Source organism: Arctopsyche grandis, chromosome 13 (assembly GCF_051622035.1).
Source record: "Arctopsyche grandis isolate Sample6627 chromosome 13, ASM5162203v2, whole genome shotgun sequence".
Classification (NCBI taxonomy): Eukaryota; Metazoa; Arthropoda; class Insecta; order Trichoptera; family Hydropsychidae; genus Arctopsyche; species Arctopsyche grandis.
In genome coordinates, this window is record NC_135367.1 from 21466642 (window position 1) to 21491714 (window position 25073).

A 25073-nucleotide genomic window follows, 5' to 3' on the forward strand; every position below is an offset into this window, starting at 1 on the left:
TGAGTATATTAGATTGTGGCTTGGCATTTAGATTGTGAGCATTATATTTTAACAACAACGAAGAAGATGGAACAAGTTTTGGAAAAATACATTCATTAATATACTTCTTTCGTTTATTTTATATTGTTGCAATATATATTAGTTAGTCTAAACACACTTTTACAAAACTAGAAATCCTCGGCGGTATTTATCTAGGGTTTGTTTGGATCAGCTACAATTTTTATACCTGCTGTCTATTAGATTTTTAAATAATTCTAGTTGGAAATGTTGTCGAAATTTTCAGCGTGGCGGGCTTTCAACAGAAAAGACGTCAGAACTATAATTTATACTCAAAAGTAAGTAGCTCAAAAGTCAATTAATTGGCTTTGAAACCTCTGATAATAACCACATCAGGTACTCAACCACAATCCTTCATTACATACATATGTGAATTCAGGATTCTTCCAATAAATGAAAACCTTGCGAAACTTCGATTGGGAAGAACAGTCTTTAGCACATGATTGCCAAGATTTGGATTGATCAGTTAGTTGGTCTGTATGCTTCATCATGAGGCGTGCATCATCACTCCACACTGGACATAACACAAAAATATATCGGTGAACCAGAGGGGACCACTGAAATAGATCGAAACGGTTCTTTCGATACAGTTCAATTCCGGATGCTAACCACCAAAGGCACATTTCCCCCACACGGAACAAAACAATTAGTAAATTTAACCAATCCGATTATCTGCCACTAATCGATTTAATATATATTGTGAACTGACATCAAATAAGAAATAATACGATGAGATTCGAATAAATGAATGGATTTTGGATGGCGAGACACAGAATCTGGTGACTACGAGTGTTTTCTAGAATTCGGTAAGTCAATCGACCTCGATTTTCTCAGTTTTAATTTTAGTTTATTTAAATTAGAGCTCGCTTCTTTCAACATATGTACATATGTACATATATGCACAGACCCATGGTGGTTTCCGAGTGCCACGATTGATTCCAGACAGGGCTCGTTTATTTATTGTAGATTATAAATATAATGAATTTTACAACTTCATTGAAACCGCACGAGCAATATACACCATTCAAACGGGACGAGTCATCGGTTAAATTTATCTGATATCGCAGAATGTATCCGAATTTGATTGATTGTATGAAATTGTGCATCATAACAATGATCCTTTCATTGCTCGTTAGCAGCTGCTTTCGATCAGTGCTTCTTAATATACATACATACATAATATATGTCCGATGAGTGATATAAAGTCAAATATCATATAAACAAATTGATCTTTATGTTTTAAACTACTACTAATATGTATCTTTTTGTATTAGACTCAAAATATGTTTAAAATATACGTATATGTAGCCTTATTGCAGTAACTTGGTCGATATTCACAAGGGTTTGTACACAAAAATCCGGCATGCCAAATTTGTAATGACGCGTCCCTTTACAGACCTCACCCCCTGGAGTGTTTTCAGTGATATTTTACCCTAATATTGACATAGCTTTCTATAGCAATGATTTCTATATTTGAAGAAATGTAAGAGAAATTTAAGATAATAAGTATAAATTAACAATGACGTGAATATACGACTATCACAGCTGGAGTCTACGTACGCATCCCGTGCCGCAATTTTTAGTGTGTTTATTTAGTGTTTTAATTTATTACACATATATTCCATTGAAAATAGCTTTTATATCGTAAATAATTCATACCGAGGTTTGATTAACATAAACGGTTGGTTGTAGTGATACTTTGTAGTAAACTGTCATTTGATTATGATAAAATTGTAGTAAATAAATTTTTTCCAAGACTTAAGTCATCGATGTTACTTGTCTCTTTGTTTTGATGATCATTTAAATGGAGAAAACTCAACTAGGAAATTTAATCAATCGATAAACTTTGATTTATGCATATGTATGTACGTTGTATGTATAATATTTATTATGTAATAAGCTAAAACAATTACAAGGGTATCTCAAAGAGTAAATGTTGGAAACAATATTTATTGTTATCATGAAAGATAATAAATATTATCGTCGGATTATCGTTTTATCTGCTTGTTTATATTGTTCATTCATTGTCGTATCAGTTCATACCAAACAACGTGAAGGAATTCCTCTCGTTGTTTTACCCAAGTATAAAAAATACATAATTCGTTATTTTAGAACCAAATTCCATGGGTTGTATTGAATTCTTGGCAATTTTGCTATCCTCGATTCTTCTCGTCTTCACATTTCCATTTTCGCTATGCATCTGCTTCAAGGTAACTATATTTCTATTCAAGTACACCAATATTGTTTACGTTTCGAAAATATAGTTTAGATTTTTACGTAGGTGGTTCAAGAGTACGAACGAGCCGTGATATTCAGACTAGGTCGGATAAGAACAGGTGGAGCCAGAGGACCTGGATTATTCTTCGTACTGCCGTGTATAGACACATACCGGAAAGTTGACCTGCGTACTGTGTCCTTTGATGTGCCGTCACAAGAAGTAAGTGTTAGCTAAAATGAAAATTTTCAGCCTGTCACTAGTCTCGTATTTAATTTCGTTGTAAATTTGTCTAAGGTATTAACTAAAGATTCTGTGACAGTATCCGTGGACGCCGTCGTCTACTATAGAATCAATGATCCTCTGAAAGCAGTGGTAGCTGTCGAAAATTATAGGTATTGAAGCCGATCGTCAATCATAATCCAATTTGAAAACAGTAATGCACGTCAAATTGAAATTTCAGCCATTCGACACGCCTATTGGCAGCTACAACTCTTCGAAATGTTATCGGAACGAGAAATCTGGCTCAACTTTTGTCCGATCGTGAAGCTATTTCTCAGTTGATGCAATCCACATTGGACGATGCCACCGGACCATGGGGTGTCAAAGTAGAACGGGTTGAAATGTAAAAGTTAAATCTTGTAAAAAAGTATATACACTCCTTATTATATTAGTTTTTGGCTCACACTTATAACTATTGCAGAAAAGATGTCAGTTTGCCAGTGCAGCTTCAGAAAGCGATGGCAGCTGAAGCTGAGGCTTCGCGAGAAGCCAGAGCCAAAGTCATTGCCGCAGAAGGAGAAATGAAAGCATCTAGAGCGTTGAAAGAAGCATCTGAAGTCATGGTTGATAATCCCATAGCTCTGCAGGTAGGTCATTTTAGTATTACATATAAGCAGGGGTTAAGGGCAACGGGGACACTGCCCCACACACATTTCTTTTAACCAAAAAAGAAAAGAAATTTTGCAAATTGTTGACGACTCGTCAATAGTCAACAAGTATTTCTTTATCCAGCTCACCACGTAATACAGTTCGGGGCAGTCGATTATCTGCCGTGGTCCCGTGGTCGCCAGCTTCAGTTTACCTGCTATTCTGGTAATGTGTATAGAGTGTAGACAGTCAGTTGAGGCAGTGAAAAAATATACATATTTCCGTATATAGAAGGTCGCTTTTAGTTGGCTGCGTTAAGGTCACTTTGGGGCAGAATACGCCAGCCCAGGTGTCCTACATACATATGTACATATATTCTCTATACGAATCGAAAATTACAAGATACCCAATGCTTTTCGACATTTCAACTACATATATTTTGCAAGACGTTTGGTTAAATTGATAATCACAATATGTCAATTATTTCATTTTTATAATTGAATATTTTTTATTAATCTTATTATTGATTTTTAAGAACAAGTAATGAATCAAGTCGAAAATTTGTTAAAAAAAGTAATTTTCATTACATAAAATGTTTTTAAAAATATATTAAGTAAATTTTTTTGGAAAAAAATAAATATATAGGGAGGGGGAGGGCGGATTTAGCCTCCTCATTCCCCACCTTTTTTAATGTCACGAGCCGCCCTTGCGTACATGTATTGAAGTAATTTTAATTCAACTTTTTAACGAAATTATCGAATAGGGTTTACATTAAATATAAGACAGAAATATATCTAGCCCAATATTATTTTAAGATAACTGTGAAAAGTGATAAAAAATTGGATACTCAAGAGCATTAGGTTAAATGTTTTGAAAGAAGAGATGAAATTCATCAGGCAATTAATTTCGTAACGAGGAGAAAGGAAATTGGAGAGATCCCCTTGGAATTTAATTATTATCTATCTCACTCTCTTTCTCTTTGAGTATTTTTGATTGAGTTGGTTGGGGTTTGTTTTATGAATAAAAGAAAGCATCAAAATAAATCTAATCAGATGTACTAAAAGGGTGGATTGATTCAGAATTACTTAAAAAAAAGACAAAACTTAGTGAGGAAAGCCTCAATATGATATTTTAGAGGCAGTTAATCTTGAAAATTTAAGACCCGAGTAGGATAAGTAAAGAATCCCTTAATTCTATTGCGTTTAATTAACCTTTACCCAGGGTTTACCCAAAGCTAGAATTAAAAAGTTCACCAGCAACCAAGTTTAATCCATTCAGAAACCGAATGTAATTAATTGATGTTATTTTTTATTTCAGTTGAGATATTTACAAACGTTGAATTCGATAGCAGCTGAAAAGAATTCCACGATTATATTCCCACTTCCTATGGACATTTTGGGACCATTTTTGACGCCTAAATATCGAGATGATCCTCGACCAAGCTAAATTATAAAAACTTAAATGTACACTCTATTTATAGATAAAATATTATTTTTTTAATTCATATTTATATAAAAAAATCATATAATACAAATACTCATATATGCTATGTAGTGCTAGGTAAAATATGTCAAATACGTAACCGATCAAGGTTTCTGTAACTCATATCGCAACGATATTGTGTTGAGACAGAAAAGTTGCGGAAAATCAATATTGTTCACGTTCACTGGAGCAAATAGTTTCGACAGCTCATAGTCAGACTAGTTGAGAAACAACACCCTGGAACTTGTGGAGATGTAGCTCTCAAATTGTTGCCAATCGCATATTACCCGACAGACAGCATAAGTCAAATAATAACAAATCGTAAGATTTTGAAATTAAAATCAGAATAATATTATCAAAAAAAACTTCAAATTTAAATTGAAACTCAAAGAAGATCGACGAATTGATAAATCGATAAAATCTAAAGACTTGTGTATGATAAAGTTTACGAACTGTAAATATTACCAACATGCATCCACCGTGAAATTCGATACAAATGCATGTTAACGAGATTGCAATTACGTTTATTTCATTGTTTTGTAAATTGTGTCAATTAAAATAAATCTACTATAAGCTTTGTCAAAACAATAAATTACAACTAGAGCTTTTTCTCATTATTCACTCCTTCTTCTTCATAAGTTTACTTATTCATAATATGATCAAAACAAATGTCCACAGGGCTGAGAATAGGGGTGGGACATGGTAAAAATTCCCGTGGCCCGGCTGTTTTTAAGAGCTTTCTGAAATGGTAAGCGAAGCCTGCAAAATCCCGTCTGCCCAGCGGTGACGAATTCGTCGACAAAATTCACCAAGTACATATGTATGTACTGATTAAAAGCATAATTGTTTTTTTATTATTTTTAATCACTCTACTTTATTTGTTAGTTGCATAAGACAATTTTATGAAAGATAAATTATGTAGAAACGAATATATTATTTTCTTTAAATGTGACGTTTTTATTAAATGAGTGTCCAATATTTATTCTACATATTTATGTGAGTATAATTTTATTTTTATTCATCTCAATATATATATAGTATCAGTATTTATGTACTTATTTGTAATATATGTAATATAATTTGATAGATTTGCTTATATAGATCTGCAATTGAAGTACTTAAAAACCAAAAAATTGTTTGTTTTTTTTTTTATAAAATTTATTTTCGCATAACAAGTATAATAAGTGTGAACACAAATGTTAACATAAATAATAAATATATAATTCAATATCACAAAGACTTTCAAAATGAGTGAAGTTTATGTACGTACAAACACATCACAGTTAGAAGAAGAAGCTTAAAGCTCGTCCAAACACAATGTTATAAACATTATATAATATTTACATGTTTTAAAAAAAATTGAATAATTGACTAGTAGTAGTCTCCTTCATCGGAGTGAACTTGATATTGGTTTTGGTTTTGATTTTGATTTCCATTGTAGTTGTTGTTTCTGTTTTCATTGTAGTTATTTTTGTTTTCATTGTAGTTGTTCCTGTTGCCATTGTTGTTTTGTCTGTTATCGTAATTTTGTTTGTTGTCATAATTTTGTCTGTTGTTTCCTTGGTCGTAATCAATCTGTTTGGTTTGACTGTTGTGTCCGTAGTAAGTGGGTTGTGATTTTTCCTGTTGTTGAGCACCACTTGCTGGTTCAGTGTGGACTACGGCCTGAAAATTGCATTAAGTATTATCGAACCATCCCTATACATAATTAAAATTTTCATATATGTAAGTAGAAGTATGTACCTGGAAACCATTTTTGGAGTCGGCAGTGTATTTAACTACTCTCAATGTACCATCAGCTTCCACTAAACTGTATTCTCCGCGAACAGTATCTCCGTCTCTGGTCTCTTTGTGGTTTTGAGTGTTTCCAGTGTGAGGATCTTCTACTCCGTAGGCGTATTGGTAGTCGGGTTTCGCCTGAAATAATCGTAGTTAGGATACATCTATGTTGCTTTTGAATATGTTGAAAAAGAAAGAGCAGTACCACATAGTCGACAGTTTTGTAGTGAGCGTATTTCTGGGTCTCTGGATTGATCTGTCCAGTTTTGTGATCATATCCATAATCGGCATGTTGCTGAGCAGCTTGGCCATGAAGAGCTTCTACTTGGATTTGCTGAATTTGTCCACTTACTGGACCACTGAATCTGTTGTAGGAATATCCACCGGGTCCTTCCTCAGCAACAGCGGCAACCACCACAATAGACAACACCTATGAAAACGAACAGGGTTAAAAAAAAGCTCTTGAATAAGATAGAGCCATTTATAATCGTTGTAATCACCGTGAATATGAAAGCCATGTTGAATAGGAATCGGATGCGATTGGAGCTCAACAATGGAAGTACTGGTGGATTGTCGATTGAAACATTCGTTTTTATATGAAAACGGACAAATCGACGGTTATCTAACTGTGTAAACTGTTCCATACATGATTGACCACTTGCAAAATTGCATTCTTACCATGGTCGAAGTGGCCGGTCGGTAATTACATCAACAAGGAATTCGATTTTATAATAATAATTCAATAGTAGTTCGCAGGTTGAGGCAAAAACTCGACACGTAGCGAGGTATGGCCGCGTAATCGCTCGCCCGTAAACTTTGTGCCAATTCTGTGAAATCTTAGCAATATACTTACAATATCGAACATTAAAATTTCTATAATAATAATGCAATGCAAATGTGTTCTTGTGTCCGTGTCTTCTCTTCCGGAAAAGAAAATCTGTTAAAAAAGCGATATCTTAAATCTTTCACTGAAGGATAATTAGACGGGCATTCAAGTACATACATACATATCGTTTCTGTAAATATAATATACTACTGGTTTTACCCGGCTTCGCTCGGTATTTATAATTTATTTATTTATTTTAAACAGACCATTGTGGCATAACAGGAATTCCTAAAGCGCCACAATGGTCAAAAAATATAACACAAAAAAGAAAAAAACAAAATAACAATTAAACATAAACATAAATACATCCATACATAAACATAAAAAATAGCATTTAATAATAACAGATAAAGTAAAAATATCAAATAAAATATAGCATAAGGAATGCCTTGCACGTACAGCCAGTTTCAATAAATATGTAAGAAACAACTACAAATACAAAACATCCCTGTAAGGCCCAAATGGAAGAGAGTTAATCAAAATTTCACTCATAAATCACAATCAATCATGAAAATAATGATGAGCGCAGGCTACCAGATAAATGGGTTAGAGTAATTTCCGACAATTTACGCTCACTAAGGTGGAAAATATCACATTCAGTCTCGGCAGCAACGATTTCATTAAGAAGTCGGATAGCTCTTGGAATAGGAGCCATTCGAAAAACCATAATATAAACCGTTTAAACGTGGTTAATTTTACAGTAAACATTCATTTGTTTTTTAATAAATTTATTTGAATCGAAAAAAAAAAATTTAACGACAGCATAAAATTAATGGGTCCGAATGTGAAACGCCCGAAAACGCAAATATCGGAAGGCAAAGATCGAAAATCGAAAGATCTTAAGTCGAAAAATAAAAAAAGGGTGCATGGTAAATGGTACATACTCACTTAATTTGCGCGAGCAGGATACAACAGGAACAAGAGGAGCAGGCTTTTCCTCCTGTATTCTGCGCGCGCACATTAATACGAGAGGAAAAGCCTGTTCCTCTTGTTCCTGTTGTATCCTGCTCGCGCAAATTAAGTGAGTATGTACCGTTTACCATGAACCCTTTTTTTTTTATCTTTCGACTTAAGATCTTTCGATTTTCGATCTTTCCCTTCCGATATTTGCGTTTTCGGGCGTTTCACATTCGGGCTCGTGACGGAGACCGAAAATTAATATGTAATGACATAAAAAATAATATTTAATCAGAAATGAATGGTTTTAAGTGAACCGGAACTGAAAAAATAATCCTGGTCCGGAATTGAAAAAGGAACCGGGATCTGGAACTGAAACAGGATTCAAGAACTGAAAAAGAAATCGGGATCCGGAAATAAAAAAAAAATAACTGAAAAGTAATTCGGCAACATAACCATAAGCCCAAACACCGAGCCAGCATCATAACTTGGTGGTTGGGCTTTTGCCTAGCACCAAGAGGCTCCGGGTTCGATCCCGTGAGTTGACCTCGATTGAAAAGAATTTATTTTGAGTATATCTGTAATGCTGCTGGTCAGATTTGGACGTAGAAAATGTTTTCAGCGAGGATCAAAAAGTTTCACCAAATCGGAAAATTTTAACGCAAAAAATACAAATCAACCAAGCTTGTTATTAATTTTTAAGCGGGCTCTCAAAATATCCTACACATTTCAGCAAGCAAATACTCAGACAAACACTGAATATGTTCATTTCAAAATATTATATAATAATATATACACAACTAATAATATATATGCGCGCTTTATGTGTTCATGCGTTGTTGTTAATTTTGTACTTGGTTATGTACAGTGTGGTTTTTTTATTAGAACAGTGATGTGCGGTTGTTCTTGTGCGATATTCATGAACAACCGTCTCGTTCTCCGACGAAAGGGTCTCTTGGACTGTATTCGTCGGAGTTTAAAGCCCTCATGTTGAGGGCTTTAAGGGTCAAATTCCGTGACCTTTAAAGCGGGCTTAGAAATACACAACGACTAATTAAATTTGAGATAATGTTTTTTTAGACTTAAAATAAATTTTAAAGGTAGGTCCTATATTTATTTTATAAACATCTAGTAAATAGCATCAAATCACTAATATTTTGGGTGTCATGTTTTTAGAACTATGTATGTTCAAATTTCAGTGCCCTTAGGTTTCAAAGTAAATATGTATTTGAATAGATGTTTTCCAACTTTGTGGATGGTCAATCTATAGCGGCCAGTGGCAAATCCAGTAAAATTTGCAGGGTGGGGGCCATTTCTAATTTTTAATACATACCTTTTATTTAAAAAATAAGACGTATATTCAGTTATATTTTTAATTTATTGTCATATATATTAGTTTGAAATGTGTTTTAAACGCCGAATGCAAATTTTAATGATTATGTATATGTATAATATGTATAATATTATGTAGTTCTCTAGGGTGGTGGCCATTTACCTCGTGTGACCACCGTGGATCAGATTAACCTCTTTCAGATCTGTCTAGGTCAGTGCTACTCAAACTATGGTCCGCGGCCCATTATTGGTCCACGGAGAAAGACGCAATTAAAAAAAAAAACAATAGCTTATGTCAGAATTATTTCAAAATATAGACTGGATAGCCAAGCTAGCTTATTTGACAGATATTTTTTGCATTTTGAATGACCTTAACTTATCCATGCAAGGAGGAATGTCATCTTGTCTCACAATGGCAGACAATACAAATGGGTTGAAACGAAAACTAAAAACATGGAAGATTCGTGTTTCAAAAGATTGCTATGAGATGCTTAACAATTTGGCTGATATTATTTCCCAAGGAGGAGAGGAGCTTAATATGATGTCTTTGGGCAATATAATCAGTTGTCATTTGACAAATTTATCAAAGCGATTCAATTTCTATTTTCCACCAGATGAAGATCCACGAAAAGAAAAAGGATGGATACGAAATCCATTTTTGCCATGGAATGATGATAAATCACCTAATTTGGAAGATAAACTAATTGATCTGACTGCAAATCAAGAATTAAAAAAAAAATGTTTTGAAACCACAACTTCACTTGCAGGCTTTTGGATCAAATTAAAAGTAGAATTCCCATATATTTATGAACTTGTAGTGAAAACTCTTTAACCATTTGCATCAACTTACCTTTGCGAGACTTGTTTCTCAACCATGAGTATAATTAAAACAAAACTTCGTAATAGTGTGAATATTTATGATCCATTGCGTGTGGCACTATCTTCGATTAAACTACGACTGGATAAGTTATCTAATAACAAACAAGCTCATATGTATGTTTCATTAGTTTTTTTTTTTTTAATTTTTTATCTTTGTCTAAGTAATATACATATTGTACTTCTTTGAATTCAATAAAATAAATTTTATTACTTAGATTTTATTTTATTTTTATTTGTTTACAAGTTTTCAACCATATATGTATAACCTTTTTATTTTAAAATATGATGTCAGTCCGTGAGAATTACTGAAAAATATATACTGGTCCGCCAGCTGAAAAAGTTTGAGTAGCACTGGTCTAGGTGACGTATATATGAAAGTTCAGTAAGGCTCAATTTCATCGCTGGCTCAATTCGGACAAGTAGATCTTCTACTGAATTGATCCTAAAGTAAACATCAATGCTAAAATCTAAATCGTTGGCCGTTTGGATTTTAAAGCTAACAAATTACTTTCAATTAATTAATTTAGTGTAGTCCTTTGAAATGTGGTGTTACTGGAAGATGCTAAAGATCTCACAGTAAAGTGCCTTAAAAAGGAATATTTTGGCCACGCTAAGGTCTGTTCATACCTATCCAGCACGACCCGAATCCTGCAAGTATCCTGCAAGTACGGACAGTATTCTTTAGTACGTTATATATGGACGGGCATGAATGCGTAAATGCGCATGCGCGAATGGAGTATGAATACGTTCATATAATGTACCATTGTACCAAAGAATACTATCCGCACTTGCAGGACACCTACAGGATACGGGTCGTGCTGGATAGGTATGAACAGACCTTTAATCGTGGCTCGAAGTATAACCTTCTACAAACAATAATAGAAGGGAAATAGAAGGCTTGCGGTGGCTTGGGAGAAAGAGGCTCTCTTAGCTTCGGAACATAAGGTCATGGATGGGACTCGGACTTGAAAAATTATTTCGGCTTGCCCATGATAGGACATAATTCGCACGGGCCATAAATAATGTCTGCCCACGGTAGTTGGCTACGTCCGAATACACATTTGGCATAAGAAGAAAAATATTGGCGATAATTTATTACTTTAATCCAAATGGTCTACAACTGTAGTATTTCCCCCAAATGAGGCCATCAAATTAACGTTATTGCAAATAAAATATGTTAAGACAAGCTTTGACAATGGCCGTCATATGATGCATTTAGGCCAAGTATTGGGGCGCGAAATTGACAGCTGGACGTTTCCATGTTGACGTTTTTGTCTGTTCGTAGTGTATTGAAATGTAGACTACGAAATTGGTGATATAGTGAGTAAACATTCGCCGACTATTCAACCATACAATGGAAGACAAGCGAGGAAATGATTCCGGTGAACGTTTCTCGAAAAGATTGTGTGGATTGAAACCTACCCCAACAAGTGCAAAACCTAAAGACTCACCTCTAAAATCGAAACACAAACACAAACTAGATCCTATAACCGCATCTGAACTCTTATCTCCTCTCAAACGATTGAAGATCGAACAACGAACTCCAATTATCCTATCCCAAGCTTCAAGTACCAGTACCGAAGACACGGATGTTATTATCGTCAGTCAAATGTCCAAGAGTGGACATTTCATTCAGGCGTGTAAGGAAGTGTTATCCAAAGAATTTAACGATGTTGGCTGGAGACTCAACATGACTTTACTACCTGATTGTTGTCTGGACACAGATTTGTGCCACAAAATTCATCAAAATAAAGTATAGAAGTTTTTATTAACACAATATAGATATTTTTTTATGATTGTCTAATTATTAAAACTTTTTCAGGTTGAATTATTGAGTGAATTATCATATGAGCCGTTCCGTATAGATATGCAAGCCGGAATGTGGATCGAAGCGTTGAACGTTTGCCGATCAGCTCTGAAATGCAACAATTATCCCAGTATTAAAATGATGCAAAATATAATGAAAATTATCTTGGTATAGAATACTTTTTGTTGTTTATTACAGGGCTGTAGATTTGATTTGGCTGTGAATTCGATTTTAATAACATAAAATTCAATTAGAGTACTAATACAAGGTGTTACATATGTACATACTTATATATAGTGAGTTGATGAAAATCATTTACTTTTAATTAAATATTTATTTCTTTCAATGCTGTATTTTTTTGAATTTTAAACGACTTCAACTCTAGCATAAAATCACAACTCCACGACTCCACAGCCCTAGTTTATTATTCAAATAGAATAATTGGATTGTAACCAATGTTTTATACTTTTTTTTAGAATTTACATGAAGATACATTTAAAAGTTATTCTTTACCGTTCGTTCTTCAAAAGTGTCAAAGCACTTTCAAACTTTTTCTCTCGACTCATCCACCGTGTATGTCCGTTATCAGGAAAACGTATCTGAGCTTTCTAACAATGCCTTTTAAGTGGGATAGTATGTTTCAAGATAAAGAGGATTTGGGGGATAAATGTGGCCTTTTTGAATTTATATTGAATAGACTGGAAATAGAACTGGCTGACGATTCGCCGGATGGTCCTATTACTGATTTACCCGAATTCGATAGTAAGCATTCTTCGATGGATTTGACCGAAGCGCACCGATTGAAAAATCAATATGAAACTCATCAAAATTTGTCGAGGAGGGATAGAATTGTTAGACTCTTCATGGTGTTGGATTTGATTGTACATCTTTTGGAGAGAGATCTGTCCATTTGGATGTCTAGGTTTGTCAATATAACACGTTACATTAGTATTGTGATGATTTTAATTGACTCAAAATCATTTTGTTTTAGATATATTTTAAATTTGCGCAAATATATGATGGGACGACATAAACCCTTAATAGCGTCTATTATTTGGCACCAAAATGATTTGCTTACCGGAACTATTAATAGAGATAGTAAAGTTATTTTTCAATTGCTTGTAAATGTGATAAAATTACAATTTCCTTCCCACACTATTAATGCTGTTTCGGTAATTTATATCGTTGTATATGAATTATTTTATATTTTATTGAGTATGTTTATTGATTCGAATTTTAAATTGCAGAGATTGTTTAACCTAGTTTCATACGCATTCTATTCTTGTGATGAAAATATCGCCGATGTTTATCCTACTATTGGAAAATATTGTACTGCTTTTGGTGAAAATATGTATAAAGTGATGGAAGGTACTTTTGATTGTAATTATATTATTTTACGTTTAATTATATGTATTATTAAAATTTAATATTGATTTTACAGATGAGAATATTGATATTATATTGGAAGTTGCAACGCAAGTGAAGACAAAATATATGAAATATTTTTTAACCAGCATTGCTTTGAAGCGTATTATGAAGTCCGAAGAAGAAGTGTTTTTAAATTTAGTATTACATATTTTTGAAAAGAGTGCTTGGGAATCATTTTCTAAATCAAACTTACAACCGTCTTCAACTAGAAATGCGAAAATTGCAAATTCTGAATTTACAATGAGATTAGACAGTTTATTTGTAAACGCTCCCGATAAGAACCTGGTCAAAAAAAAGTATCGCAAACCTACAGTTTATAAGCATCTAGTCGATACATTTAAAGACGGTTCCAGGAACGGCAAGAGAAAAATCTGTAATGTGAAATTTTTGTTGCTTTTTTACCATTCTTTCAAATATTATTTAGAACTGTATAATATTGAAAATATTAGAGTTTTATATGTACAAAAAATCAACGAAGAGATAAAAGAAAAGCCGATTTTAAATCCAATATTTATAATGAATGACCACATGTACGATTTGCGTTTGGATTTCAACAGAGCATCTCCGGCGGCCGATGATGTCCGGTTTTGTTCGTATTGGACCCATGAATGTACCAAGCACTACAGAAACATATTTCAACATCTAAAACAAATAGGAATCGTTTATTCACACGTCAAACTTAAATATCCCTGGATAAATTACTTTTTTCAAAATATTAATGCTATTCAGAACATTCCAGACAATATAACCTAAAATTGATCTTTTTTCAAAATACTCCAGACAATATAACTTGAAATTGATCTTTTTATCGTTTGTTTTTGTTTTTATTAAAAAAAAAATTGTTTATATTCGAAATGATAAAATTCTTACATATGTATATTACTATTATTAAAAACAATGTTGTTCAATCTTGTCATTGAGACTATTATTCGGTGACCGGAAAAATGCACTCGAGATAATTGCACTCTCGAGGCATCCAAACTTTCAAAGAAGCTCAATGATAACTAACGCAATAGAATTCCACAAAAAAGCGTCAAGGGGTATTTGTATGTTAACCAACTTTTTTTTTGTGGAATTCTATTGCGTAAGTTCTTATTGAACGCCTTTGAAAATTATGACTTCTCCAAAGTGTGCTACTATTCGGTGCAATTTCTTCATCATCTTTCTGGAAACCGGGAATTCATAAACATATATATATATATTTTTAACCCGCAGCATGCTAAAAAGTCAGTTTTTAATTGGCGTAGAGAATATTTACACTGCAACCACGTCAAATTCTTGACAAAAACTTGAAAATTTGTAGATTTGGGGAATCCTGTGTTTGTTTGGTCAAAATCTGTATATATTTAGTATTTTATAAACTGCCCATGCTTGTAAACTTGTTGTTGAGTTGTTGTTACGGCGGCATTTGGGAATGGGCAGCCAAGACAAGAGACTCGGAACAGAATAGGAGATGGAGACAGGTTGCTTTGCGCTTAACGTCTGAACGTGTCCCCATCGCCTATCTGTTCCAAGCGTTTTACTTGTAATTTTACACAAAGCAAACATTAAGCGATCTGTCTTCGTCTTGTCCGTCACCGTCATTTGTCTCTTTCGCTCGTTCCCAAGCTTCGTACCAGCTTCAGACTAAGTTTTGTGGTTGTATATATGAATGCACAAGAATCTGACACACTATTACATAATTCTGCCAGCAAAGCCTAGCTTACAAGTATCTATTGTAATGGGACCAAAGTGTATATTATTAAATGAAAAATGTTTATAAGTATTTTTTTTATATTTCAATATACATAACATTTTTTTCATACTAATATAAGAAACAATACAAAGATATTTATAATTTAAAAATTCTAGTCTTTGAATTCAGAAGGTATGTAGTGGCCTCTAGATTTATCACTCTGTTTCTGATGTTCAATGTCGACATCTGGATAACGCTTCTTCAATGCTTCCAAGTTAACGTTAGGTACATTTCTCAAGAATGATTGCACATGATTCCTTTGCCTATTTCTAAACTTTCGTTCATTGTTGTGTTCAATCTCTCGGGATAACCTGAGGAATTTTCGAACCGCGCGGCCCCTGTAATAGAAGATGTGGTTCTCTTTCCATTTTTTATTTAAAGACTTGGGAATGAGATGCTCGGAGAATCTATAATGGAAGCGCCTGCCAATCTGACTTGTGACATTCTTAGCAGGTCGGGTTCCATTTTCACCGGTCTCTAATAAGTGATAGGCAGAGTTGCGCTCTTTTACTACAGCTTCAATGTTTCGCATGGAGATTTGGACCTTGTCGACACGTTCTGGGTTGGGGAACGGTTTCCACGCTCGATCTGCTTCTTTTTCCATAGTGAAAAGCATATTGCGCTCTTTGAGTAAAATGTACCACAGCTTATGTAGGTCTGTGTTGCTTTTGATGCGTAATTCTTCAGTTTTCCAGGCTCGTCCTACCCTCTGTTCTGGCTTGCCCCAGGTTTTTTTGTCGTCGAAGAATGCCATCAGCTTATCCTGAATTGAAGGAGCTGATGAAGAATACGCACGGGCAGGAGCCGCGATGGGGCAGATCCTCGCCAATCGGAGCGCCGCCCCCGTCACTGCAGCCCACATTTCGCTTATTTAATAGTTATTATTCACAAATGTCAAATTATAGGTTATGTCGGTTGCAGGTCGCAGTCGATCGCAGTACTGCCAAAACTCAGCTAAATTCAACCTTACATCGAATTTATTATCTGATTTAATTTCTCTACTATTGGTTAATGTATTTAAATACATTAAGCGTGCAATACAAAAACAATTTAATTAACTCTCAAGGTAATTCAATCAATTTAAAAAAAATGCGTAATTTGTAAAAATTGGATAAATTAGATGCAATGCTGAAATTGTTGGCTATGCAGCTGATTCGGTGATTACTAGTCAAATGTGAACCGGTTGCTCTAGATCGGTCACACGTCATCACCCGTCACACTTAAACTGGTCACACCCTAAAATCGATCAACCAGTTTTTTCGTGACCAGTTTTAGTGTGACGGGCGATCACGTGTGACCGATCTAGAGTGACCAGTTGCACTGTGACCGGTTCACATTTGACTAGTAGTCCGTTCACCATGCAGCTATTGTAAATCGAAATCGATATTTGATATTGTAACGTAAAGATTAGGTGAGTGGCGCTCTTGAACCGATGGTTTACTAGCGCAGATCACCTGATCTCTCGTTCCCGCCAAAATGGCCTCTACGAATGAAGGTCTGTTCATACCTATCCAGCACGACCCGTATCCTGCAGGTGTCCTGCCTTTGGTACATTCTATATGGACGCGCATGAATTCATAAATGCGCATGTGCGAATGGAGTATGAATACGTCTGTGGGAATCTCGTCACCATCAAGACATTTACTGCGACGCAGAATACATTCCCAAAACCTTCTAGAAAGCTCCTACCCTACCAGTCGAGCGGAAACAAACCGGTCAAAGCACACCTGCAGTCAATAAACTAAACCCAAGCGGAACGGTGCCAAAACCTTCTAGAAAGCTCCACCCCTACCACTCGAACGGAAACAAACCAGTCGAAGCACACCTGCAGCTATTAAACTACATCGAGCGGAACGGTGCCAATCGTTCCAGAAAAGTCTACCCCATCGACAAAAACACATTCCTCGCATACGCATCAACAACAGCCAGCAACCAGAAACACTATAAAATGAGGTACAACCCAAACAACGCCAGTCGACCCACAGCAGCAAGCGTCGACACACAGCAGCAGACCAGTCGACATCCAGCTCCTGACCTGCCACCACTACACTACACGGACTTGGAAGATCAACCAGCCGAACGAGCCAGCAACACACTGCCGTATCCAGAGACCTTCCGAACATAGTCGAACAACGAGCCAGCAACACACTGCCGCATCCAGAGACCTTCTGAACATAGCCGAATGCCGAGCCAGCGACACTCTACCATATCCAGAGACCGCTGAACGACATACTTTTGCCCACATATTATAATACCTTTGTACATTATTTAGGCAAACAATAAAACTTTATTAAAACAAGCACAACAGTGTTTCGTTAGGCTGGGATACGGTCAACACATTCCTACCCCGCCTACACGTCCATATAATGTACCAAAGAATACTATCCGTACTTGCATAACACCTGCAGGATACGGGTCGTGCTGGATACGTATGAACAGATTTTCATTCCGATTCCCGAACACGCGTGCTGTTTATTTATTTATTTATTTTAATATACAAGTATACCACAGAGTCTTTACAGGTCACCCCAATATGACACTGTGGCCAGACAATACATAAAAGATCAAATACATAAGAAAAAATAAAACAACAATAATAGAAAAACAAATAAAATAAAACATTTAAAAAATTGTACATAAAAATTAAAAATTGAAAAATTGAGAATTAATAAATTGAAAAATCAAAAATTAAAAAAAAATAAAAAAATTAAAAATTACAAATTGAAAATAATACACAAAAAAAAAACATATATAAATAGTTTAAATTGAATTAAAAGTAAAAAACAGTAAAAATACGGATAGATTATCCGGTGAAATATTGAAAATATCAATGTGATTGCTGACCAAATTCAAGCAGCGTAAGACTCGAGCGATTGGTGAAAAAGCAAGAACATTAGTTCTTGCTTTAATAGTTTGGAACAATGGACGCAATCGATAATCAATGAGGCGAGATGGAACCCAAAATTTCATTTCTTCCAATATAGTTGGGTTGTAAATATCACCTCTTAATAATTTGAAGAAATGACACACAAGATGCATATCCCGCCGATGAGATAGGGAACTATAGCCAACAGAACCTTGTACAAAAGCACTAGGAAACAGTTGAGGGTAGTATCCAAACTCCCTCATATATAGATAGCGGAGGAACTTCCTTTGAACTCTTTCAATTTTTAGAGAGTAAGTTAATTCACTGGGACTCCATATAATGGCATCAGATTCCAAAATGCTTCGGACCAATGCGTTATAAAGAAGACGCAAAACTCTTAAATTATTGAAATTGTGAGCATTGCGTAAAACGAAACCCAGCATCTTTGAAGCTTTATTGCACATATTGGAAATATGGAAATATTATTGGAAATATATTGGAAATATTAATGTCAAAGTTCTAAAGGACGCAGTGCGCAATCATATAAAAGTTAATTGGATTCTTAGTCACATTGCGATTGCCCAAAAGACAATTTTGAATATTTGGTACACGAGTTTTCGTTAGTATGATAGTTATCGTTAGTATGATGGACTTTTTGGCGGTTAGATGTTCCGTTATAGAGGTTTTAGTGACTTTTGGGTGAGCGCTTTGTGACCGACAATCACCGAACCCCGTTTTCATCGGAGCTGTCAATTTGATCGACGTGAATTATTCACAGTGGCCACATCGGTAAACACGTGAGCGTTGGCATCCCTGGTGGGCTGTCAGCCAGTGGCCGTTCAGAGTACTGGTAGTATCGCTGTGCGTGTATTGTTTGGTTCGTCGATCGGCACAGTTGTTGTCGCGGCTGTCGTCGCTGTCGCATCTCGCTCCCGGCCCACGGTCTCCGCTCTCCCGACGGATGCTGGACTTGGCTTCCGGTTCCGGTTCCGGTTCGGCGTGAGCTGCTTCGTCCCCGAGGTGAGCACCCTTCGCCTTAACCCTAACGCATAACCTCCAGCTGCCCACCCACCGAACACCCACTGTCACTTCCACTTCCGGTCGACGAGTTTGACAGATCGTCGACGGGAAACTGCTATCGTCAATTGGATACGAATTGTTTTCATATCATGTTTATAATTTGGCGTGAAATTATTACTGCGATAACCTTTCGATAATTTCTGTATTTACTTTTCGTATCCATTAGTTGTTTGAACTTTATCAAACGGTGTTATTGATAAGTGTTGTGTTTGAAATTTACCTATTTGTTACGTCTACTTTTTGTTGATCTTATAAAAGTGTGTGTGTGTGTGGAAATTACTATATTTGATATGTATGTATATAACTGTCTTATCGTATTGTAAAATTGTGCGAAAGTAGATAGTAAAGATTTTTCGATGGGTACAAAAGTACAGTTGATTAATGTTTCTTATATTGTGTGATATAATAAGAGTTTTTTGACATTAGAAATACATATATAATTGTTCGAAAAAGGAGATTCGCTGAAAAGTTAAAAAATTCCGTTTAATATTTATTTTTATTTCAATTTTTCGTTTGTTATTTTTTAAATTTAAATTATTTAAATTATTATTAATATGTAATATGTACAATCGATTTATTTTTATTGATAATGAATTTAAAAAAAAACATATGGTAAATAATTAAAAATAAAAAAGTATGAAATTATTAGTAGGTATGTGGGGCGCAATTTTCGTAGAAACATTTTGATTTTTTTAAAAATTAAATTAATTAATAGAACTTCATTATAAGGTAAAAGGTTTCAAAAAAGTTTGAAAGCCATTGGGGCGTTATTTAATAGAAAATCATAATTTTACTATCAAACATTTTTTTGGTTTCGGTCGAAATAATTTTATAAAAATATATCTATAATATTTCAATTTCTTTTCTACTGTAATAAGGTTGAAATCTTATACTAAAACGAAATTTTAAACATGCGAAAAAAATGTGGCATGCCCAGCACAAACCGTCCCAAAATAACCCCCTGGAGTGTTTTCGGCAAAATTTTATCCTTGTAATTTATCCTTGCTTGACAATGATCGATAACGGTGTGTCCCATATTTTAAGAAATGTAGAATCCCCACAGCGGGGAGCCAAGCACACGACGTGCCGTTCTTCCCTGTGTGATTTCGGCCTAATACTTTTGCTTGAAATTAATGCACCTTTGTTTTCGGAATTTATTAAAATCATTAAACATCATTAAGTTGAGTTTAATAAAATTAACTTTCTATTTATCCAAAAATTTATGCATGTATTTTATTTTTATTTTATTTTATTTATTTTTTATTTTATTAATTGAAAAATCAACAGACAGGATGTACAGAGATAGGTATAAAAAACACAAAAAGTAAATAAATAATATATGTAACACCCGAGTCCAATAATAGATTTTTACAAAAATGAAAAAGATAAATATAAGGAAAACAAATTAAAAAGTAAAGAATAAAGGCATGACAAAATATGTAGTACATTGCATAATTAAACTATAGTATTAAAATATTTGGAAAAGGTTATAAGATAGAATATAAGAAGAAATTGAAATTTACAAATATAAAAAACAAATGAAAAAGGTAAATACAAAATAAACAAATGAAATGGAAAGGAATGAAAGCTATAATATGATTAAATAGCACATTACATAACTAAACTAAAGTATAAAAATAATGGAAATATTGGAAAAATAGAATAGAAGAAAAAATGAATCAATCGGTCAAGATTCTCTTGATGTTAGACCTGAATTGATGTAGGGAAATACCAAACAGATCAACCTCATTCAGCTCTCCGTTAAACATACGATAAACGCGCTGCAGATAAAAATATTTTTGGGAATTAGTATTGAAAGGATCAAGTGAAAAGAGTGTAACGCGTCTAGGGTATCGAACTGGGATTCTGAAATTAACCTTATTCAGTAAATCAGAACAATCAAGGAAACCATTTATGAGCTTAAAGAAGAATATAGCATCAGAATGTCGTCGCCTGACAGAAAGATTGTTAAAAGAAAGGATTTTTAAAATGTCGGAAACAGTAGAATGGGTATAGGTAGGAAAAAGGTAGCGTAAGGATTTAATAAATTTAAGTTGAACTTTCTCAATACAATTAATATGGGATAAATAAAAAGGTGACCAGATAATTGAGGCAAATTCAAGGTGAGACCTTACAAAGGAAAAATAAAGTAATTTTAGTACATAAGGATCATTAAAGGGTTTTGTTGAGCGGAGTAGGAATCCAAGAGATTTAAATGCTTTGTTGGTAATAAAAGAAATATGTTCAGAGAAATCTAGAAAATTTTGTATACATATTAGCAGGGCCGTAGCGTAGGTGAATGGGGGGTTTTTTTTAATGTGATTTTTAAAATGTTGATAACATATTATCGGAAATTTTATAATTAATGTTTATTAATTTAATTATTCAGACGAGCTTTACGAGGAGGAGGCGCCGTTCGCCTTGCTTATTTACGAAAATGATAATATTATCTTTTTAATTGAATACATTGAATTTTAATTTATTTGTTGCTGGTATTAAATGAGAGAATCATAATTTTAATATTTTTCTTAATGGACGTATTCGAAAATTGTGAAAGAAAAACCATATAAATAAATAATAAGGGGGGCTCTAGGAGCGTGTTTGTTTGCCTCCCTGGGCACAAATTACCCTAGCTACCGCTCTGCCATATTGATATTTCGACTTTTTTGTCCAAAAATAATGATTTGAAACGTATTGAAAACGAGCGCTTCGTAATTGTCATGTTTGCTTTTGTCGATATTATATTCCGCAGGGGTTGGAAACGTAAGCTTAAATAAAATAAAGGGCAAAGATAAAATCTTACGAACTTTAAAACTTAATTTGAACGTGTAACATCTTAAAGTCTAAGAATTTTAAACAGAACAAAAACGGAACGTGCTTTCAACGGAACCTCTTCTAGTTTTTTTTTTCATTTTTCATATACGTGATAAATATTGTTGACGCGTTTACTTCTATCTCTGTTTAATACTCCATTTTTACAATTTTTACTTTATATATGTACATATGTACGTAGTAACAATAGATGAAGTTTTGTGATCATGCGAAAATTCGAACTCGAGATTTTAACTGATTCGAACTCAGAATCGATCACTGATTACGTTTTCATGATCTAGAAAAAATGTAGTGTTCGTGTATTTTGTGGATTTTTTGAACACCGTTCGCCCTAATGAACTGAAACTTAGTATCGGTTACAAACATTTTTATCCATACGGCGGTAACTTTTTTTTTAATTTTTAAGTTGACCGGAAATGGTACCTCCCCTTATAGATGACCATACGACTTTTTATACACCCCTGAACGTGTCAAGCTGAAAATTAATATTTGTATTCTTTATGTACTAACTTAGAGTTGATAAGGTGTTGGTCGGAATTCGTAAACCGGAAGTAGTATTTTTTTTTAAAACAATATTTCATAATGTTATTTTGATCTTTAAAATTATTTTTAATTTCTTGATATTTAATGTGTATAATATTTATAGTGATTTTAAGTAATAAAAAAACTTTGAACAAAATCTGACAACTGGAAGTAGAACTTTTGTCTCGTGTAAGTTTCCCTACATTTGCGTTCAATTTGTATCGAAAATGCTTTCAAAGCCGGTTTATGTGAACGTGTATGTATGTTTAATTATCGAATTTTGTTTTGTATTTTCTTATATTCCTCAAATACCTAGATAAAGTCGTGGGTTGGTCACATCCGAATTTGTATTGTCATTAATTCTTTATATATTTTAAAAATTGTTTTAAAAATGTCACTTTCTTAGTTTTGATATTTAAAAAAAAGTATATGCGCCAAAATTGTATTTAAATATAAATCGACTAATTAAAGCAATTTCATTTTCATTATCCAATAAGCGTATCCAATATACGAGTGTTGAATTACACCAATGCAATCAATGTCTTTTACACCAGAACTAATGTTGGTTCTGTTTTATAGTCGAGTCGAATGTGCAATATGTTCAGATTATGAGCAGAAGGCATGTAATTGTACGCCAAATTCAGCTCGCAAACGCGGATCACTATAAACTATAAAGTCCTTAATGAAACCATAAAATCAGATAAGCGGTTGAAAGCTTTCATATGCCGAGACTTTTGATTAACCAATCCGCATAAACGAAAGCAGATCAAAGCTGATCTGCGGATTGGCGGAATGAGCATCTCCGAGCCACGCTGTGGCAGATATGTATGTACATAGTTGTGACATACCAACGGTGCTGGAGCATTGTTTCAATTGCGGTCTGTTGCGGACGCTTATCCTCTGATAATAATTCAGATGCACCGGAGACATTTGCATGCGAAAGAGGCTGCGGTTTGTCTTTGAAATGTGCTCCATCTGCATTTCGAATCTGCATCGCCATTGTTTTTGCGCCGCTTCAGAGTGCTGGGAATAAACGAATTGAACGTCGTTCAAAGCAGGATCGCGTTGCATGCTGGCTCTTATCGTCATGAGCACTTCAAGAATTTTATTATTCAAAAGTGGTCTTTTGTCTTAATCGGGTTTTGATACTAGAATTTGCATCCACTGCGGTACGTTAAATTTCGTTTATTTCTTGCAATTCTATTTGAAGGTCGTACCATTTTCGAAGGCCCGTCTTCAATTCACGCAAAAGATGGTCCATTTGTTTTTTGATTTTTAAATGTTTTTTATTATTACTAAATTATGCTCAAAATGCATCTTATATATGTTTTAATAGCTACTGATCTACTGATAATTTTCTATTTTACAATTTTTTTTTTTTAGTAATCATAGTATTATATTATTCAAATGTTAATGTACAGCATAATAGGAAAAAGAGCTCAAAAACCTATTTGAGTGTTTTTTGAGGAGTGCGGTTAGGCCTTCGTAAAAGAAGCGATCTCTACATTTATTGGTATTGCTGAGAGGATCCTCTTTCCCAACATTTCTTCGTATTCTGTGTACGGTAGGCTGTCAGAATATTGAATTTCATTATTTTGAATTGTGCAAATCTATAATATTTGAATTTAGAACAAAAAAACATGGACGGTCAGCGCGGGGGGTATGCGGCCGGCCGTAGCGACAATAGCCTCGAGCGTGAGATACGGCAAATACTCACCCCCCACCTTTCATGCCGTTCCTGACACATTTTCAGACGACCTTTACCGTCAGTTGATTGGTTTGGACTCATAAAAATATGTCTTATTCATTTATGTTGTTATTATATGTATGTACATATGTGTATTACGAATTTTTAATTTATGTATCAATTCCTTTTTCTAAAACCACCCGTTGAAATATCAACGGGCACCACACTGGTATCAGATAATAAGAACGTAATAAAAGGTAGATCAGCCACTGGATAGAGTTGGTCCTCCTCTGACATCTTCTTAATTTTTTGTATATTCATTTTTACATATATAATATGTACATAAACATATACTAGTGGCCTGTGTGCACATAATTGTGCACTCTATTAAATCGGCCGACATAAACAAAAGAATAAATACGTATTTTTTTTTTTCAAAAAAAATTATTAAATCTTAAATATTATTATTATATGCCGCGTACATGACGAACATTCACACGCACTTCACACGCGCGCAGCACGTGGGCACGCATTAAGCTATTATTATATACGATACCAGGGAGGCCTTACGGGTAACCCCCCAATGTGCCTTCCTGACCAATCATTTACAAATATCGATAAAAATGCAAAGTAAAGTTGGAGTATCAAAGAGACATCTATGGAGAAATTTGACAAACATTTTTACAGCTTTTTATAAATCAGAAAATTCGAAGATTGCG

General features: G+C 34.3%; 5 protein-coding genes across 7 annotated transcripts in view; 3 read left to right on the forward strand and 2 right to left on the reverse strand.

Moving 5' to 3' along the window:
* The first annotated feature begins 2061 nt into the window (after positions 1–2061).
* On the forward strand, positions 2062–4645 carry LOC143920963 (band 7 protein AGAP004871-like). Its single transcript, XM_077444025.1, has 6 exons — positions 2062–2267; positions 2339–2494; positions 2570–2667; positions 2736–2897; positions 2976–3141; positions 4460–4645. The coding sequence occupies exons 1-6, from the start codon at positions 2181–2183 to the stop codon at positions 4586–4588; spliced, it is 798 nt and encodes a 265-aa protein (XP_077300151.1). The 5' UTR covers positions 2062–2180; the 3' UTR covers positions 4589–4645.
* Positions 4646–5775: 1130 nt separating this feature from the next.
* On the reverse strand, positions 5776–7047 carry LOC143921638 (uncharacterized). Its single transcript, XM_077444992.1, has 4 exons — positions 6904–7047; positions 6609–6833; positions 6368–6541; positions 5776–6289 (listed from the first exon to the last, which is right to left on the reverse strand). Exons 1-4 carry the CDS (start codon positions 7045–7047, stop codon positions 5996–5998), a joined length of 837 nt encoding a protein of 278 aa, XP_077301118.1. The 3' UTR covers positions 5776–5995.
* Positions 7048–11608: 4561 nt separating this feature from the next.
* Positions 11609–15396, forward strand: LOC143920962 (uncharacterized). The gene is made up of 6 exons (XM_077444024.1): positions 11609–12150; positions 12220–12372; positions 12681–13126; positions 13196–13376; positions 13452–13572; positions 13646–15396. The coding sequence occupies exons 1-6, from the start codon at positions 11752–11754 to the stop codon at positions 14383–14385; spliced, it is 2040 nt and encodes a 679-aa protein (XP_077300150.1). The 5' UTR covers positions 11609–11751; the 3' UTR covers positions 14386–15396.
* A 21-nt stretch (positions 15397–15417) lies between these two features.
* On the reverse strand, positions 15418–16317 carry mRpL47 (mitochondrial ribosomal protein L47). Its single transcript, XM_077444026.1, has one exon. The coding sequence runs from the start codon at positions 16227–16229 to the stop codon at positions 15480–15482; it is 750 nt and encodes a 249-aa protein (XP_077300152.1). The 5' UTR covers positions 16230–16317; the 3' UTR covers positions 15418–15479.
* A 2725-nt stretch (positions 16318–19042) lies between these two features.
* sfl (N-deacetylase and N-sulfotransferase sfl) overlaps positions 19043–25073 on the forward strand; it is a 176722-nt gene continuing 170691 nt past the window's right edge. For 2 of the 3 annotated variants that reach the window (XM_077444023.1, XM_077444021.1), the window contains exon 1: positions 19043–19253. The gene's annotated coding sequence lies outside the window, so the exon portion shown is untranslated. The remainder of the gene's footprint in view (positions 19254–25073) is intronic. The other variant, XM_077444022.1, reaches the window with a different exon arrangement.